The sequence below is a fragment of the Trifolium pratense genome, linkage group LG1 (genome assembly GCF_020283565.1).
Source record: "Trifolium pratense cultivar HEN17-A07 linkage group LG1, ARS_RC_1.1, whole genome shotgun sequence".
NCBI lineage: Eukaryota > Viridiplantae > Streptophyta > Magnoliopsida > Fabales > Fabaceae > Trifolium > Trifolium pratense.
In genome coordinates, this window is record NC_060059.1 from 25419998 (window position 1) to 25439281 (window position 19284).

At 35.0% G+C, this 19284-nt stretch overlaps 1 protein-coding gene across 1 annotated transcript; it reads left to right on the forward strand.

Annotated features, from left to right (window-relative positions):
* Positions 1-16161: 16161 nt before the first annotated feature.
* On the forward strand, positions 16162-18007 carry LOC123902123 (WRKY transcription factor 23-like). Its single transcript, XM_045951781.1, has 3 exons — positions 16162-16752; positions 17033-17176; positions 17302-18007. The coding sequence occupies exons 1-3, from the start codon at positions 16358-16360 to the stop codon at positions 17720-17722; spliced, it is 960 nt and encodes a 319-aa protein (XP_045807737.1). The 5' UTR covers positions 16162-16357; the 3' UTR covers positions 17723-18007.
* Positions 18008-19284: the final 1277 nt, after the last annotated feature.

Below are 19284 nucleotides of genomic sequence, written 5' to 3' on the forward strand. Positions count from 1 at the left end.
GGGACTATTTTATTAATTAAGCTTTTAATTTTGAATTTTTGATTGCCTTAAAAATAAAATCAACAAATGACAATGTAGATTCCTTGTAGTATATGTGCGAATTAACTTTTTGAAACTAAATATTGTGGCTCACAAATGACAATGTAGCCACTGCAGAACAGTTGAATTTTGGATCAAAGCTTCATTCCAATAAAGCTCTGAGGATTGGGGTCCCTATATATGTGTACACAATCTCATCAACAAAAGTGTATGGCGATGCTTTTGCGCCAAGCTAAAATTGGATCATCTATTTGCAAATAGAAACGCACGAACGCAAAAGACTTCAAAATCTCTTGTGTGCTTGTGTTGTGGGAATCTCTCTGCTTTTATTCAACCCCAGCACTTTTGTTTTTCTTTTGTGTTGTAGTAATTTATAATGTGAACACACATACTAATATGCATACCAAAAACATACTTAGATTTGTTAATAAACTTAAATGTTAATATGCTAATATGCTTTTGTTTTTACCGACATGTGAATCTTAAATGTTATGTTTGTTAATAAACTTATGTAACAAACCTTTAATCATCAGGCAATTAATTGATCTTTGTAAAAAGCTTTAGAGAGATAGATTCACACGCGTTTCTAATATAAGATAATATTTTCTGCCTGTACAAGATGTTCTACTTAAGTTGGGACATCTTGTTCAACATGCTGTGTATTGACGCATATGTCCTTACCATGTTGTCAGGGACGGGCCTGTTCAAGGCTTGGTGTGGCTATAGCCACACCAACCCAGTCCAAATTTTTCTAAAATTAAAAAATAAAAATTTTATAAATAATTTTAAGTCTTTTTTTTATACATATTCGTACAAATATTAATGTAAATATTAGTTTAGAGTTTATTATTGATAATTGTAAGTCTTTCGTATACATATTAGTTTAGGTATTAGTGCAAATATTAGTTCATGGTCTATTATCGATGATTTCAAGTTTTTGGTTATACATGAATTATTATTTTAAGTTATATAGTTCATCAACTTTGACTTTGTTTTTCAAAATATAGTGGACGACTAATTGAATTTATAGAATTGGGTAAAATTAGCAATTGAACTAGCATATAAATATGACATGACATAAAAAAAGTTTAATTAATATTTAACTTTTTCAAGTAAGATAATACAGTAAAATTGGAATAAAAATTATATACGGGTAAAATTAGAATAAAAATTAACAAGATATAAGCTGATTGAATTAAATAAGTGATATGCATGATTTAATATATATTCAATAAATTAGTAGTTTTTTTTTCGAATAGAAATTTTGTGGCTTTTTAGATATAGTTTGTTGGTTTATTTTTTTGAATAAATATTTTCCGGTTTGTTGTTCTTTTTTTTTGGATATATATGTTGTATTAGTAGTAATTTCACATATTGTTTATTGTTTAACTGAATTATTATTGGGATGAAAAAAAATTGTGATGCCTAAATTTTTTAGCCCCACTAAAAATTTATGACTGGGTCCACCCCTGCATGTTGTTAGTGCTGGGCAAGATGTCTGATGAAAGTACAAAAGCAAGTATTTTCGTTATATCGTATCCACAGGGACTAGTGTGATATTAATTGTACATACACAAATTCCATGATTCTAAGTGCGGGTTTGTTTTGATTTGGTTTCGTAACATAAAATTGCGATAAAAGTGCGTGATAAACTTTCGGATAATAAAAGGTTGTCGGGACTAGATTCATTATCTCGTTAGCATGTATCAATCAACCTCACTACATATATTTCATTTACCAATCATTATTATCACATATCACACATCGAACGTATCCGTATCCGGATTACGCCGTGAAATCTATTATATCTACCAACGTTCGATGCCTCGAATCATTAATCGACATAATAGCATTAAGATCTGATATTTGACGTGATTACTAAACTCAACATCTATGTCTAAATATTGAAGTTTAATAAGTGATTATCTTTTACTCTTGATTCAAACAATATATGTCTATTTTGTTCAAACCCTTTTAGAAATAGACAATTAAAACAAGATAACACTTATAATGATTGATAAAGAAAACACATATATTAAGATTAAATTGATTACATGTTCACAAAATGACTACATCTAATCCCAACAACAAAGGAATTTAGCTAGACATGATAAAAGTAAACTTACAAGAAAAAAGGATGAAGAACATCTCTTGATTTCTCAAGTATAATGATGAATCCACCTTCAAGAACTCTTAAAACTAATATTACTTGTGTCTTTTAACTATTACAAAAACTATATATCAGAAAATGGCTTCTGAGCTCTATTTATAGACTTTCAGGACAGAGGAGTTCGCTAAGCGAAATGATGTTCGCTGAGCGAACTAGTTACTTAAGCAAGGGGTTTCTTGACACGTAGCAAAAGGCTTGACTCATCACTTTGTTCGCCGATGCTCGCTATGTCTCGCTAACAGACCCTTCCTCCCGGGTTGTGCTCGCCATCTCTCGCTATCTTTCGCTGAGCGAACGTTGAGTTTGCTGTCCTGTTCGCTGAATCTCGCTGAAGCTCGCCATGAACCCTTAACCCACTGGTTTAGTTCGCTGTAGCTCGCTATGGCTTCGCTGAGCGAAGGCTTCAAAACCTGCTTTTCTAGCCATTCCTAACAAAAATGCCTTGGGATTAATTCCTCTTTGATTTAATGTTATATTTACACCAAAAGGGGTTTTAATCAAGATTTCTTCATAAAAGTATTGGTAAGTGCTCATAATTCATGATACATTATAACTAAATTTGGGCACTTATCAAATCTCCCCAACTTAGGACTTTGTTTTGTCCTCAAACAAAAGGTAATATTTCAACAAGCTCAAAATTTTAAATCTCAGGAAAGGTTTGTAATCAATCAAAGTTTTTGAAATTTCTTTTCCTAAGCATGAGTAAAACAATGCCTACTTAAGACTATTCCTTAAAACTTTCAAAAGAACAAAGCATGATTATGAATTGATTGCTATGTCTAAGCAAAATTCTCCACATTTCTATCAAACAATCAAGACTCAAGTGTTATCAAAGATTTCTCACCAATATATCACTCAAAGGTAAGTGTTTCACTCAATCCAAACAAAGTGCATGCAACAATTCAATTCAAACATTTATCAGAGCAATGTCACAAAACATGTCGTCAATCGTGGATCACAAAGGACTTTATTAAGCTTGTAACGGGGCTGGGCTATAAAAAATCATTGTTTTTCTTTGGATTTCAAAAGGCCTTAAGGATAAGAGAGCAAAAACAAAGCTTTACAGAACTTCAAATTCATCTAACATTTCGCATTCATTTACTCCCTTTCTTTCCTTTCTCCCCTATTTCATTGGTGATTCTTTTCTTTCTTTACAATGACACTTTTTTTTTTTTTTTTTTTTTTTTTTTTTTCACAGCTTTTTCTTTTTCTTTCTTTTTGTGTCAATCTTTTATTTTCAATTTCCATCACCCAATCCACTACTTTTCCAAACCAATTTATTTATTTTTCTTTCAACCTACTTCTTCCCAACTTGAATCTTGACATAACCCTTAATGAAATACAAATGCTCTCCTATCCTAAGACAAGGGTAGAGTAGTTGTTTTTCCATTCTTTTGGTTTCAGGGTTTATAAAACAAAAAATTCTCAAAAATTTTAAGGCTCAACAGGGGACACAAAAGATCACTATCTCACAAGGTAGGTTAAGTTTGGCCAAGTAGTTATCACTCAAAAAAGAAACAGGGCCTTGATCATATCCACAATATCAAACACATTAGTGACAGCAAGATTAAGTTAAAATCAAATGAGCACACATCATTGCTGGCTCTCAAAAATTTATGTAAACAATGGAAAGTTCACACATTCTCACCCGGCTAGGTTGATAACACAAGCTTCAATTATGTTCAACAAAAATATTGAAAATCATCTTAGAACAATCAACACAATTCAAAACCATGTTAGGTTCTTAAGCCTATTTCAAGGACTAATCAAGAAGTTTTGACATGAAGTTTCACAAAACATTTTCAACATGCTTGATCATTGATTTACCACAAACCTAACTTCAGATTTTTCCTAATCAAGTGAGCTTGTTTTCAAAAAGCTATTCACAATATTCACACTACTATAAACTTATCACCAAATATTTAAACATTAAACTTAAAAACTTCCAAAAGACATTGTCTCAAACATTGTCAGGTACCACACCACATGTTCATGATACAAAAGCTTAACAAAACTACATAAAACACAATTTAAATTTGTTCACAACAAAAACAACTTAAATAAACCAACTAGTAAAAGAAATAAATGACTGAAAGCTTGTAAATTTTCACTCATTTTGGTGAGCTTTTCAGTCATCATCTGAATCTGCTTCTTCTTCATCCTCCTCCTCCATGCTTGCATCACCCTCACCACCATCATCTTCTTCATCATCATCATTCATACCAGCTTCTTCACCAGCATCAGCATTTGGTGCCATCCCTCCCCCAATGAAAGTAGGCCTGTCCTCAGGCCATGCAACATAGGTTTGAAAATCTTGCGGTGTCATCACCGACTGCCCTGTGTGCTGATTGTAGAAGGACTGCTGCATTGCACTCATTGCTCTATACCCTGCATCATTTTGATCATATAGATGAGTAAAGAAATTGTAAAAATTTTGATCAGAGAATCCGGAGGTAGCCGGTTGAGTAGGTGGCTGAGGTGGCTGAGGTGGTGGTGGCGGTGGTTGTCGTGCCCTTCTCCTCTTCGGCTTGCAGTAGCGGTCAACATAATCATCATTGATAGTGGGAATTTCCTCATTCCCAATCTGAGGAAGATGTAATCTGTTGGCCGAGCACAATCCCATAATGAGACATGGGAAAACTAAAGGACTTTTGCTTTTAACCTTGCTAGACTTAAGCGCCCTATCCGAGTGACCACTTAGAACAACTTCTTTCATCCACCTAGAAATGATTCCTGCCACATCTACTTCCAAATCCTCATTAATGTAATGGATGAGGCCGAGGATGCTCATGATGGCATCGGAAGGGTGGGAATTAGGTTGGATGTTGTACAAAACCAGATTAAACAGCAGCACAGTGAAAGTTTTCATGTCCTCTCTCATTGCCCTCAAAGGTGTTTGAGTCGCATTGAAGACGAAGTCGGTGTTTGGTCGAAGCAGCTTACTCCTCATGGATGGAACATCCCAAGTTCCCCGATTCCGTTGTTTTTGGTACGCACACAGTGTTTCATTGTGCGGCAATGTGAAAGGGTTGCCAAGGTATGCATTGATAGCATCGCGGTCGAATCGGATGGTGCGACCACGAACCATGGTGGTGTAGGAGAAAGGTTCATCAGCTTCTGGGAGAGCATTAGCATAAAACTCTCTTACTATGACGGGGTTGTAGGTGGTTGGTGGGTGGACAATCCTTTCCCAACCCCGGAGTTGCACAATTCTTGCAAACCGCTCATAATCGCCATGCTCATAGATGTCAAAGAATCTTTCACTTAGAATTTTTCTCTTTTCCAATGCCCTAAACCGATCAAACTGTTCTTGCCCTTTGAAACGATTCATGTCCAAATCTTCGGTTTGGTGGGAAGAACTTGCGATGGTTTTCTGTTTCTTAGCAGCTGAAGGCTTCTTGGGTGCCATTTCCTGAAATAAAGTCTATTTAGATAGCAGAATAACAAGGCACAATCAAAGAAAAATTTTTGCAGGTGCTGCAGGTTTTCGCTTAGCGAAGGCTCAGCGAAGGCTGGCCTAAAAAAATTTTTTTCAGGTTCGCAAACCTTGGCTTAGCGAGGGCGCAGCGAATTCAAACATGAAATTTTTCTCAGGGTCGCAGGCGCTCGCTAAGCGAAGGCAAAGCGAAGGGTTGCGAACACAATTTTTGCAGAAAACATGGTAAATCACTAGATCTGGATTTTTAAGCATTCTAATTATTTCAATCATCATAAACCTTCTAAAAGGAACCAAACTCATTCAAATCTTAACATGTAGAGTGCATTCAAACCTATTCCTAAGAAACTTGTGCAAAACTACCATAATTATTCACTTTTCAATATGAATTTGAAACTTTAAGAAAGTAAGAGTTGAAAAGGATTTCATACCTGAGTAGTGATGTAGAGATAGGATGCACTAAGTGATGAATGAATGAGTGGGTGTTTGTTTGAGAGTAGAAAGAAATTTTTGTGAAAGAAGAAGTTGGAAGGGAGAGGTTTGGAGTGAAATGAGAGGATAAGATGGAGGAGAATGTTGTTTTAGGGTTTGGAATGTTTTGAAAACCGTGTTTGTGGTAGTGGGTGGTGAGGTGGAAACATTTTGGGCCAGCTGTCCGTTTAAAATTGAAGTTCAGGATTCGCAGAGTTCGCTGAGCGAATAATATGTTCGCTAAGCGAACCATACCAGAAAAAAAAATTTCTGCTGAATCCTTTGGCACAGCTTAAACCAAACATGTTCCTATCCTCAAAATTATTTTATGCATGCTAAAACATTAAATTACTTACAAAATTGGGTTGCCTCCCAACAAGCGCTTGTTTAACGTCATTAGCTTGACGTTCTTTTTGGAGCTTCAAGGATCGGAAAGTGGGATTTTGGTAGTGACACGATCAAATTCACCACCAAAATAGAGTTTTAACCTTTGACCATTCACAGTCCAGGTTGCATTTGTTGCTGGATCTTCTAACACGACTGCACCATAAGGCTTCACCTCATGTATTTTGAACGGACCGGACCATTTTGATTTCAACTTCCCCGGAAATAATTTCAACCTTGAATTGAAAAGTAAAACCATTTGACCTGGCCTGAAATTTTTGTTCAAAAGCCGCTTATCATGGTAGCTCTTTACCTTTTCTTTATACAGCTTTGATGATTCATATGCTTGGTGCCGTATTTCTTCCAACTGTTGCATCTGAATTTTTCTTTTCTCTCCGGATTGATTCTCATCAAAGTTCAGAAATTTTAAAGCCCAATAGGCTTTATGCTCTAGTTCCACCGGAAGATGACATGACTTACCATAAACCATCTGAAAAGGTGTTAGGCCTATCGGTGATTTGAAAGCTGTCCGATATGCCCATAGTGCTTCATCTAGCTTCAGTGACCAATCTTTTCTTGAAGCGGACACTGTTTTCTCAAGAATTTTTTTTATTTCTCGGTTTGAGACTTCAGCTTGTCCATTGGTCTGTGGATGGTATGGTGATGCAACTTTGTGCCTGACTCCATAATGTTCAAGCGCTTTTGCTAATTGTGAATTGCAAAAATGCGAGCCTCCATCACTAATGAGCACACGGGGAGTTCCAAAGCGAGTGAAAATGTTTTTCTTTAAAAATTTGATCACCGTTTTACCATCGGCTTTTGGTGATGCAATTGCTTCTACCCACTTTGACACATAATCAACTGCTACCAAGATATATTCATTTGAGAACGATGAAGGAAATGGCCCGACAAAGTCAATGCCCCAACAATCAAAAACTTCAACAACAAAGATATTCTGCAGCGGCATCTCATTACGCTTTGAAATTCCGCCTGTTCTTTGACAACTGTCACACTTTTGAACATATTCATAAGTATCTTTGAACAATGTAGGCCAAAAGAACCCTGACTGCAAAACTTTTGCAGCAGTTCTTTCTCCATTAAAGTGACCTCCATATGGTGAATTATGGCAATGCCACATGATGCTTGTGGCTTCCTCTTTGGTAACACATCTCCTCAACAAGTTGTCAGCTCCAATTTTAAACAGATAAGGATCATCCCAAACATATTGATTTGCTTCACGGAGGAACTTTTTCTTTTGGTGCCAATTGAAATCATCCGGTATTAATCCGGATGCTTTGAAATTAGCCATATCAGCAAACCATGGCCTTTCTTGCACCATAAGCAGTTTTTCATCGGGGAATTCTTCAAGAATCTCATGTTCATGTTTGGTCACCTCATTGTTTACAAGTCTTGATAAGTGATCAGCTACCAAGTTTTCTGTTCCCTTTTTATCTTTTATCTCAAGATCAAACTCTTGTAATAAAAGCATCCACCGAATGAGTCTCGGCTTAGAATCAGCTTTTGTAATCAGATACTTGATAGCTGCATGGTCAGTATACACAACAATTTTTGAACCAATCAAATAAGAACGAAATTTCTCAAATGCATACACTATAGCAAGCAATTCTTTCTCGGTTGTTGCATAGTTAACTTGTGCATCATTTAATACTTTGCTTGCATAGTGTATAGCATGAAAAATTTTGTTCTTTCTTTGTCCAAGGACTGCACCAACTGCATAATCACTAGCATCACACATCAATTCAAATTCGAGTGTCCAATCGGGTGCTATGATTATGGGTGCAGTCACCAATCTTTCTTTCAATTCAGTAAAAGCAATTAAACATTCATCATCAAATGTAAAAGACGTACCTTTATTAAGCAAATTGCTTAATGGTTTGGCAATTTTTGAGAAATCCTTGATGAATCTTCGGTAGAAACCGGCATGACCTAGAAAACTTCTGATTCCTTTGACATTTACCGGAGGAGGGAGCTTTTCAATGACCTCCACCTTTGCTTTATCCACTTCAATACCCTTGGAAGAGATCTTGTGACCAAGAACAATACCTTCGGTCACCATGAAATGACACTTCTCCCAATTAAGAACCAGATTCGTTTCAACACACCGCTTCAGTACGGTGTCCAAATTCTTCAAGCAATGTTGGAATGACGGACCGAACACGGAGAAATCATCCATGAACACTTCGATGCATTTCTCTATCAAGTCAGAAAAAATTGCTTGCATACACCGTTGAAATGTTGCCGGTGCATTGCACAATCCGAAAGGCATTCTTCTATAAGCAAAAACACCGAAAGGACATGTGAAAGCTGTTTTTTCATGATCCTCGGGGTTGACTGAAATCTGATTGTACCCCGAATAACCATCCAAAAAACAATAGAATTCTTGACCTGACAATCTTTCTAACATTTGATCCATGAATGGTAATGGAAAATGATCTTTTCTGGTTGCTTTGTTGAGTCTCCGGTAGTCTATACACATCCGCCAACCTGTGACTGTTCTTGACGGGATCAACTCATTCTTGTCATTTGTGATTACCGTCATCCCACCTTTCTTCGGGACCACCTGGACCGGACTCACCCAAGTACTGTCAGAAATAGGGTAAATCATGCCAGCTTCAAGCAACTTCACTACCTCCTTTCGCACCACCTCTTTCATTGTTGGATTTAATCGACGTTGAGGTTGGGCAACAGGTTTGTAATCATCTTCCATCATAATATTATGCATACAATAAGATGGACTAATACCTTTGAGATCGGATAAAGACCACCCGATTGCTTCTTTGTTTTCTTTCAGAATTTGAATCAAGCTTTTTTCTTCATCAGCTGACAATGAGTTGCTAATGATCACCGGCTTCTTTTCTTCTTCTTCAAGGAATGCATACTTGAGATGAGATGGTAATGTTTTCAACTCAAGCTTTACTTCACCCGGTCTTTCATCATTCTTAAGCTCCTCAATCTTTGCTTCTAAAGGAGTTACTTCTTTCAAAGCATCCAGCTGCTTCAGAAAACTCTCAACTTCCTCTTCTTTCTCAGGATCAAGTGCTTCAAAACTTTCAGTTAAGGCTTGTTCAAGTGATGAAGGTTGATGTGCTTGTTTCCTTACATCTAATATGGCTTCTTCAGTTGCATCAAGTTTGAAGCACATATCTTTCTCATGTGGATGCTTCATAGCTTCCCACAAATTAAAACTAACCTCCTCATCTTGAACTCGAACTTTCATCACCCCGTCATCAATATCAATCATCATACGAGCTGTTTTCATGAATGGCCTTCCAAGAATTAACGGAACATCATCATCCTCTTCAATGTCCATCACCACAAAGTCTATAGGGAACATAAACTTATCAACTTTTACAAGAACATCTTCAGCCATTCCCGACGGACGAGTGATGGATTTATCAGCAAGTTGCAATGTCATTCTTGTACGTGTGATGTCAAGACCACCAACCCGTTTAATCACCGATAAAGGAATAAGATTGATGCTTGACCCTAAATCAATAAGGGCTTTTCCAACATTCACATTACCAATGGTAACCGGTAACGTGACTCTCCCCGGATCTTTTTCTTTAGTCGGAAGAGTTCGTTGAATAATGGCACTGCAGCTTGCATCTAACTGGATAACTTCATCATCATCAAACTTTCTCTTTTTTGTAAGAATCTCTTTCATAAACTTTGCATACGTCGGCATCTGCTCTAAGGCCTCGGCAAATGGAATGTTTATTTGCAATCTTTTGAATATGTCGAGAAACCTTGCATATTGCCTTTCCTTGTCTTTCTTTGATGGAGCATGAGGATATGGTAAGTGTTGAACAGGTGGATTTTTCTGAATACTTTTCTCTTCTCTTGCCTTTTGTTTCTTTTTCCTCTTCTCCTCACTTACTTCTCTCTCAAACTCTTCTTCTTTTTCATTTTTTTCATTTTTTTGATTTTCAACTAAATCTCCCTCATTATTTTCTTCTACTTCCTTCTCACTTACTTCTACTCCCTCTTTTTCTTTTCTTGTCAAAACCTCCTCTTCAGTTTTGTCACCGATTCCCTTTCCTACCTCCTTACCACTTCGAGTTGTGACAGACTTACATTGCTCTTTTGGATTTGGTTCGGTATTTGCTGCAAATGATCCTCCTGGATTTTTGTTATTGGCCATTTCTTTTGCTATTTGACCAATCTGAGTTTCAAGATTTCTTAACACCGCATCATTGCCTCTTTGGTAGACTTGAGTTTCTTGCACAAACTGATTTTGTTGTTGATTCATCACATTTTGTTGTTGATTCTGTTTGGTCTGCATCTCTATGAATGATCTCAAAGCTTCTTCCAAATTTGAATTTTGAGTTTGTTGTACCGGTGGTTGACTGTAGCTTTCATATTGTCTTTGCCTATTTGCTGAGCCACCATCTTGTTTCCAACCTTGACCATAGTTTGAGTTGTTTCCCCTTTGGTAGCCAGCATTATTCGGATACTGACTTTGTCTTTGTTGATTTGCCATGAAGTTCACCTCTTCATGAGATGGAGGACAATGACCAGTTGGATGATTTCCGGTGCATAATTCACATGATGCTACTTGCTTTGCTTTCCCCGATCCTTCTTGAAGAGTCATCAATTTTGACATTTGTTTGGATAACTCCTCCACTGTGTTGGTAAGAAGTTTATTTTGAGCCAATACAGCATCTGACGGATCAAGTTCAAGAATCCCAGGCTTCCTTTGAGTTTTGCTGCGTTCACTTTGTCGATCACTAAGTGACATTTTCTCAATGATAGTCGTAGCATCTGCAGCACTCAATGATAAGAGAGAACCACCTGCTGTTGCATCTAAAAGGAGCTTTGAATCCTGCAAAAGACCATTTCTAAAAATATGAATTTGGGTTAGTTCATCAAATCCATGATTAGGGCATTTACGCAGCATTGCTTTGTATCTATCCCATGCTTCACATAGAGTCTCATTGGAGCCTTGAGAAAACACCGCAATTGATGTCTTTGACTCCATGAATTTATGATGTGGAAAGAACCGATCAAGAAACTTCTCTTCCAAAGTATTCCAATTTGTCATGACTTGAGCTGGTAAATCAAGGTACCAATCTTTGGCCTTTCCTATCAATGAATGTGGAAACATTCTCATGAACACCGCTTCCTCCTCCGCTTCAGGAGCACCAAGTGAACCGGCTATTTCATAGAACTTCACCAAATGATTGTATGGATCTTCATGTGATAAACCTGTAAAAGGGTTAGCATATAACAGTTGCAAGAGACCGGTTTTCATCTCCGTCTGTCTTGCACCTCTGGGAGGTCTTGCAAGATGAGCAAGCCTTCGTGGACTGTTGTGACATGGCCTCATACCGGCATCTTCGTTACGTGGCGGATCTTCAGCCATCTCTTCGGCTATGGAGGATGTTGAAGAAATAGAAGCAGAATTTTCTTCTTGCAGCCTCTTTTGTTTGGCTAATTGTTTCCTTTTCTTTCTTTGACTGTTATTCCTTCGAGCTGTTCTTTCGATTTCTGGATCAAACAGTAAATTCTCTGCAGAAATCTTTCCTCGCATAAACAGGACAACAACCTAACCAGACAAGTTAGCGTGCACAAAAGATAACGAATAGTAACTGAAATTTAAAAAAGTACAAAATTGCTTAAAACGATAGAAATTGCGATTAAACAACTAATATCATACGCCAGTCCCCGGCAACGGCGCCATTTGATGAAAGTACAAAAGCAAGTATTTTCGTTATATCGTATCCACAGGGACTAGTGTGATATTAATTGTACATACACAAATTCCATGATTCTAAGTGCGGGTTTGTTTTGATTTGGTTTCGTAACATAAAATTGCGATAAAAGTGCGTGATAAACTTTCGGATAATAAAAGGTTGTCGGGACTAGATTCATTATCTCGTTAGCATGTATCAATCAACCTCACTACATATATTTCATTTACCAATCATTATTATCACATATCACACATCGAACGTATCCGTATCCGGATTACGCCGTGAAATCTATTATATCTACCAACGTTCGATGCCTCGAATCATTAATCGACATAATAGCATTAAGATCTGATATTTGACGTGATTACTAAACTCAACATCTATGTCTAAATATTGAAGTTTAATAAGTGATTATCTTTTACTCTTGATTCAAACAATATATGTCTATTTTGTTCAAACCCTTTTAGAAATAGACAATTAAAACAAGATAACACTTATAATGATTGATAAAGAAAACACATATATTAAGATTAAATTGATTACATGTTCACAAAATGACTACATCTAATCCCAACAACAAAGGAATTTAGCTAGACATGATAAAAGTAAACTTACAAGAAAAAAGGATGAAGAACATCTCTTGATTTCTCAAGTATAATGATGAATCCACCTTCAAGAACTCTTAAAACTAATATTACTTGTGTCTTTTAACTATTACAAAAACTATATATCAGAAAATGGCTTCTGAGCTCTATTTATAGACTTTCAGGACAGAGGAGTTCGCTAAGCGAAATGATGTTCGCTGAGCGAACTAGTTACTTAAGCAAGGGGTTTCTTGACACGTAGCAAAAGGCTTGACTCATCACTTTGTTCGCCGATGCTCGCTATGTCTCGCTAACAGACCCTTCCTCCCGGGTTGTGCTCGCCATCTCTCGCTATCTTTCGCTGAGCGAACGTTGAGTTTGCTGTCCTGTTCGCTGAATCTCGCTGAAGCTCGCCATGAACCCTTAACCCACTGGTTTAGTTCGCTGTAGCTCGCTATGGCTTCGCTGAGCGAAGGCTTCAAAACCTGCTTTTCTAGCCATTCCTAACAAAAATGCCTTGGGATTAATTCCTCTTTGATTTAATGTTATATTTACACCAAAAGGGGTTTTAATCAAGATTTCTTCATAAAAGTATTGGTAAGTGCTCATAATTCATGATACATTATAACTAAATTTGGGCACTTATCAATGTCCTACTCAGAATAGACATCTTGTCCATTAAGTTGTTTTAGTATAATGCAGCCAATCATAAAAACTATATTTGGATATTTATTACAATTTCATATTGTTGTTGAGTCAAATATACATCCCTTCATTTTTTTATACTTATTTTTTATTTAATATATTTTTCTTTGCCTTAAAAAAAATCGTTGATTGTTTGTTTGTAAAACATGTCCCAATAAAGTTACTAGCGGGTCCGGATTTTTGTTATGACTTGTGACATACGAGTCCAAAACATTTTTAAAAGAAAAAAGTGGCCAAACATTTTCAATTTTTTTTTAAAAATCTTATTTTTTTATTACTATCTTCTGTCTTTTTTTATAAGGAAGACTTTGAAAAAATCACACAGACCAATGAATCACATTTAACATAACTATTTTCATTTAATACTCTTATAAATTTAAATTTATTCTATGTATACCCTTATTTAATTACTCCCTCCGGTCCTTTTTATAAGGAACACTTTGAAAAAATCACACAGACCAAGAAAACACATTTAACATAGTTATTTTCATTTAATACTCGTATAAATTTAAATTTATTCCATGTATACCCTTATTTAATTATTCTCTATTCAACTAACTTACTTATTTTTAAATTCTATCTCATAATAAATAAGGGCATAAGTGAAATTGAACATTTAAAACATTTGAAAATTGGTCAAAGTTTCTTATAAAAAGGACCATTTTTTTCCCAAAGTGTTCCTTATAAAAAGGACCGGAGGGAGTACTTTTTATTCAACTAACTTACTTATTTTTAAATTCTCTCTCATAATAAATAAGAGCAAAAGTGAAATTGAATATTTAAAACATTTAAAAATTGGTCAAAATTTCTTATAAAAATGATCAAATTTTTTCCTCAAATTATAAAAAAGATCGGAGGGAGTAATAGATATTTATTAGTAGATATTTATATCTTGTAGTAAAGTTTGTATGATTGTTCTTGTGTTGCAGTTTAAAGCATTGTTTTGCATCTCAGAGATTTTTGGATCAACTCTTAATAAATGTAATGATACATTTATTTTCTCACAGAAAAACATGGCCAAATATTATTTTTTTCCCGTTTTTGATTAGCCAAAGATAACATTTCATTAATCAAACTTTACTTATATTGTAAAAGAAATATGGGAAAATACTAAAATATTGATACGTGCTGCAAAAGTTTCACGTACTATTGTTGCAATTTAAAATAGAAAACATATTAAAGAATGTGGACCATAAGGATTGATCAGATTTTGTGGTTCACATGCACACGAGCGAAACCTATTGCAAATTTGCAACTTGTCATTACTTTTTAAAAAATAAAAAGAAGATAAACAAAAAATAATGATTTTTCTACGGAAAAAATAAATAAAAATGATTAAACGCCGCTAGAATCTAGAACGTGGTAGTGTATGCGGAACCCCGTTCACACTTCACACACAAAACCAGTTAAGCAGTCAAACATCATGTATGAATGTGTCCACTTAAATCCCCTCATGCATATTCAATGGAAAATACTTATGGTGTGGCAAATATTAAACATACTATTAAATTTTAACTCAAGTGATAAAAATACTAAAATTAATAGGTGTACGTCATGTTCGAGAATCAAATTCCGATCATTCCACTTTATGTAAGTGAATTTTCAAAACCTTATTATTTCATCTGTTTATTTTAGTTTATAGTGAAGCTAAAGATCGAACTTACGACCTTTAACATACTATCAAAATCATTCACTATTAGGCCGAACATAGTGACTTGTCATTTCATCCGTCTATCAAGAAAACTTTTTTTATAATATATTTTTTCCAAGCATGTGTATCCCAAAAATGGGTCCAAACTATTGTGTCTACCTAAAACTTTGGATTGAAATATCCTGTTGTAGATTATCATGTAGTTTAACATAGTATTTAATCTCATTCGTTAATGTATGATCATACGGTCTAAATTACACATCAATTTTAACTATCAAAATAGTCTCAACTGTTTAATTAGGGTGTGATTGTTTCAAGGTTTGTAATGTTATTCCTGGGAATATGAGATCTGGAATGTAACATTGCTATGTTTGTTTCAAGTTTTGAAAATTTGTTCCCAGAAATTTTTTAATCCCAGGAATGTTAATTACACATAACTTCTACACTTGTTATTCCCATGGGAATAAAACTCAACTTCCTATAACTTCTCATAACTTCCCACTACCACTCACATTTATTTGCATTTTTATTTTTTTGAATTTTTTATTTTATATAAATTTTAAAAACATTCCCAGGAAATCTAAATTTTAACCAAACACATGAGTAGGAATGTTATTCCTGGAAATAATATTCCTAGGAATATCATTCCAAGGAATGCAATTTCATACCTTGAAACAAACACACCCTAAGATTAGACAGATGATAACAACAACTGCGTTAACGCAACTACCACACCAAATCTGATTCCCAAAACTTCTTCGTGTTGAATGCTATCTGCTCGTTGTACGCTATGAAGCACGGCCACAGACACGAACATCAGACACGACATGGACACCGACACGTCAACACTGATAGTAATTTGAAAAATGACACAATTCAATGTAATTATAAGTGTTAGTGTCTGACACCGACGACGCATGTTTCACACCGCGACCCGCCTAATATAAGGAGTGTTTTATAGGTTGTACGTATATACAATTTCATTACCTGTAATTGCCGGTCATCTCTTACCTTTCATTTCTATACTTTTCTTTGTTGGTTCCTTTCACACTCCTCTTTCACTCTCTTTCTTGCAAACTCAAATCTCTCTCTCTCTCTCTCTCTCTCTCTCTCTCTAAAACTGTTATTAGTTACACTATATACCTCTCTAGAGTGGTGTTGAGAAATGAAGGTTTTGTTTTTAGTCATTTGAGATATCATCATATGGAGAAGAAAGAGATGGGTGTGAAAAGTGAGGATATTAATATCGATTCCTCATCTTTGCTAAACAGTTATCAATTTTCAAGTGTCTTTGATTTCTGTGAGGTAGAAAAAAGCTCTTCTTTAGGGTTTATGGAGTTACTTGGTGTTCAGGATTATAGTCCTCTGCTTGATGTACCTCAACTATCAACCATGTCTATGAAAACAACTACAGTCATGGCTTCATCTGATACTGGAAAAGACTCTTCTGAAGTTTTGAACCAGCAACAACCTGCAACTCCTAACTCTTGTTCGATTTCATCGGCATCTAGTGAAGCCATCAATGATAACAAGACTTTTTTTAAACAAACTGAAGATGATGAAAGAGATGAAGAAGAAAAGCAAAAGACCAACAAACAGTGAGTTTTTCTATTTTTCTTCTCATTTTCTCACTTTTAGTTTTATGTGTGTTATTACTCAAAACCATTTTAATTTTAGCTATAATGAAAAAGGATAAATATTTAAATATATTTTTTTTGATAAAAAAAATGAATGAATATAATTTGAGGAGGTAATTAGATAAAGAAATGAATGAATATGGTGGACTTGCTTTTAAGTTTTGAGATTAATTAATTAATTAGGAAGACTCTAATTAAGATTTGATGGATTATAGGATCTGATTGTATTCGAGTTTTTTAGGTTGAAGACGAAGAAAACAAATCAAAAGAAACAGAGAGAACCAAGATTTGCGTTCATGACAAAAAGCGAGGTTGATCATCTAGAAGATGGTTATAGATGGAGAAAGTACGGTCAAAAAGCTGTCAAAAACAGCCCCTTTCCAAGGTACTACTAGTCTTATAATTTCTTTAATCTTTAGATTTAAGACACAAAAAACATAAATAAACAATATGTTCTTTAATGTTTAACATTTGAGATATGTCATGTGCTTGTGTTTTTTGTATGTTTAGGAGTTACTATCGTTGCACCACTGTGTCATGTAATGTGAAGAAACGTGTGGAACGTTCTTTTACTGATCCAAGTATTGTAGTTACAACTTATGAAGGCCAACATACTCATCCAAGTCCAGCTATGTCGCGTTCCGCCTTTGTCGGAGCTCAAATAGCACCACCGGCCGGTTTAGTTTCCGGTGGATTTCCTACTAACTACGGCTCATTTTCGCAAGGGACTTATTTATCATCATCACAGTATCATCAGCAACAATTACTTGCTAATACATTTTCCTCATTGAATCATCCTTATAACAATTCTTCAGCTTTTATTCAAGACAGGAAGCTTTGTAATCAAGGGACAACAACTGCTGCTGCATTTCTTAGGGATCATGGACTTCTTCAAGATGTTGTTCCTTCACATATGTTGAAAGAAGAGTAGATATGATTTGATAAAATAACTTCATTATTATTAGTACTACTTTCCTATATATGTAATTTCTTTATTTCTTTCTTTTTTTAGTATTTTCTTGCTGACTTTTTTTTTCTATAAGACTTAGGTAACAACTATGTAATTTGTCTTCCTGATATGACTGATAGGTGGTGATATTAGTGATGATCATACTTGTAAAGCCCACTTTATCTTTTTGCATGTAGCCCACATCATGATTATTACTGTACCATGATGGATCATGATCCAATGGAGGGTCTCTAGCTGTTGATCTGCTTCAATATTTACCGCTCCCTCTAATCCTTTTTATAAGAGACAACTGAGTCAACAAAAATTGATGTATCTGAATTATATTATGAACCAGATACATTAAATTTTATTGACTCAATTATCTCTTATAAGAAGAACCGGATGTAGTATCTTACGGTAATTACTAAAGTACTTATGTAACCAAAAGAAAAAAGGAACAAAATTATGTCATTGGTGGGTTTGGACAGTGTATAAAATGGAGATATAAAAAAATAGTAAATGGATTTCTGTGAGTTATGTCCTATCTATTTATAATCATATGATTTTGACTCCTCATTTGTCTTGTATTTTTGTTTCTTTTTGATGAAGGAATGTGCATTGATTTCACTGATGTACAATACATCAGTGACAATTGTTAGGTTAAGGTTTTAAATACAGGGAACAATTGATGTGGAAATTTGCTTACTATGTTTTGTTCTTTGTAAAACTAATTGTAGTTAAATGTTTTTCTTCCAATTAGGATGAGAATTTGGTAGTGAAAGTTTTGTACCAATATAGGAGTAAGGTCATAAATAGAAGGAATAATTCAACCACTCCTATCTATTTTGAGGTAGATGAATAAATGCTTCTCTGTATCCTGCACGCTATGCAATTGCAATCCATACATAAAAAAGAACAAAAACAAATGGAGAAAAAACTATACAAGCAATATGGATATCATTCCGGTATATCTAAAAGTCTGCTTAGAAATCGAGGTCAATTGTAATTTATATACACAAACTATACTTCTCAATCGACCGAGACAACTTTTTTAAAAACAAATCCGTTAGAATTTACGGGCAAAACTCAAAGCAGACAATACTTCCGAAACGCAGTGTTACTGCGGAACAAATATTAAGTGTGATATATGATGTAATAGATTTTGATAAGGACATATGTTAGCTTTTTTTATGGAGGTATAAAGACAACCCGTGCTTGTTTAAATTTTTGTTTTATTCAACATGTGTATGAGATTATATAATTGTGAAAGAAAATAATTGAAAATTGAAATATTAAAATTTGATGGTTGTTCACGGATAAACATGTGCCAACACATTAGTAGAGGTTATATTATATACGACACGCTACCTTTAAGAAGGACCGGTGTGGCTTGGTCTCTTTCACTCTTTTATAGTATATGCTTTTGTTTTCTTTCTCTACTATGGTAAATGGTAGATGCATTGTATTGAATTAAAATTATTCACTTGTTTAGTATAATGCAGGGAATAATCAGTAACCTAGTTGTTTTTGTTCCGATGCCAAAA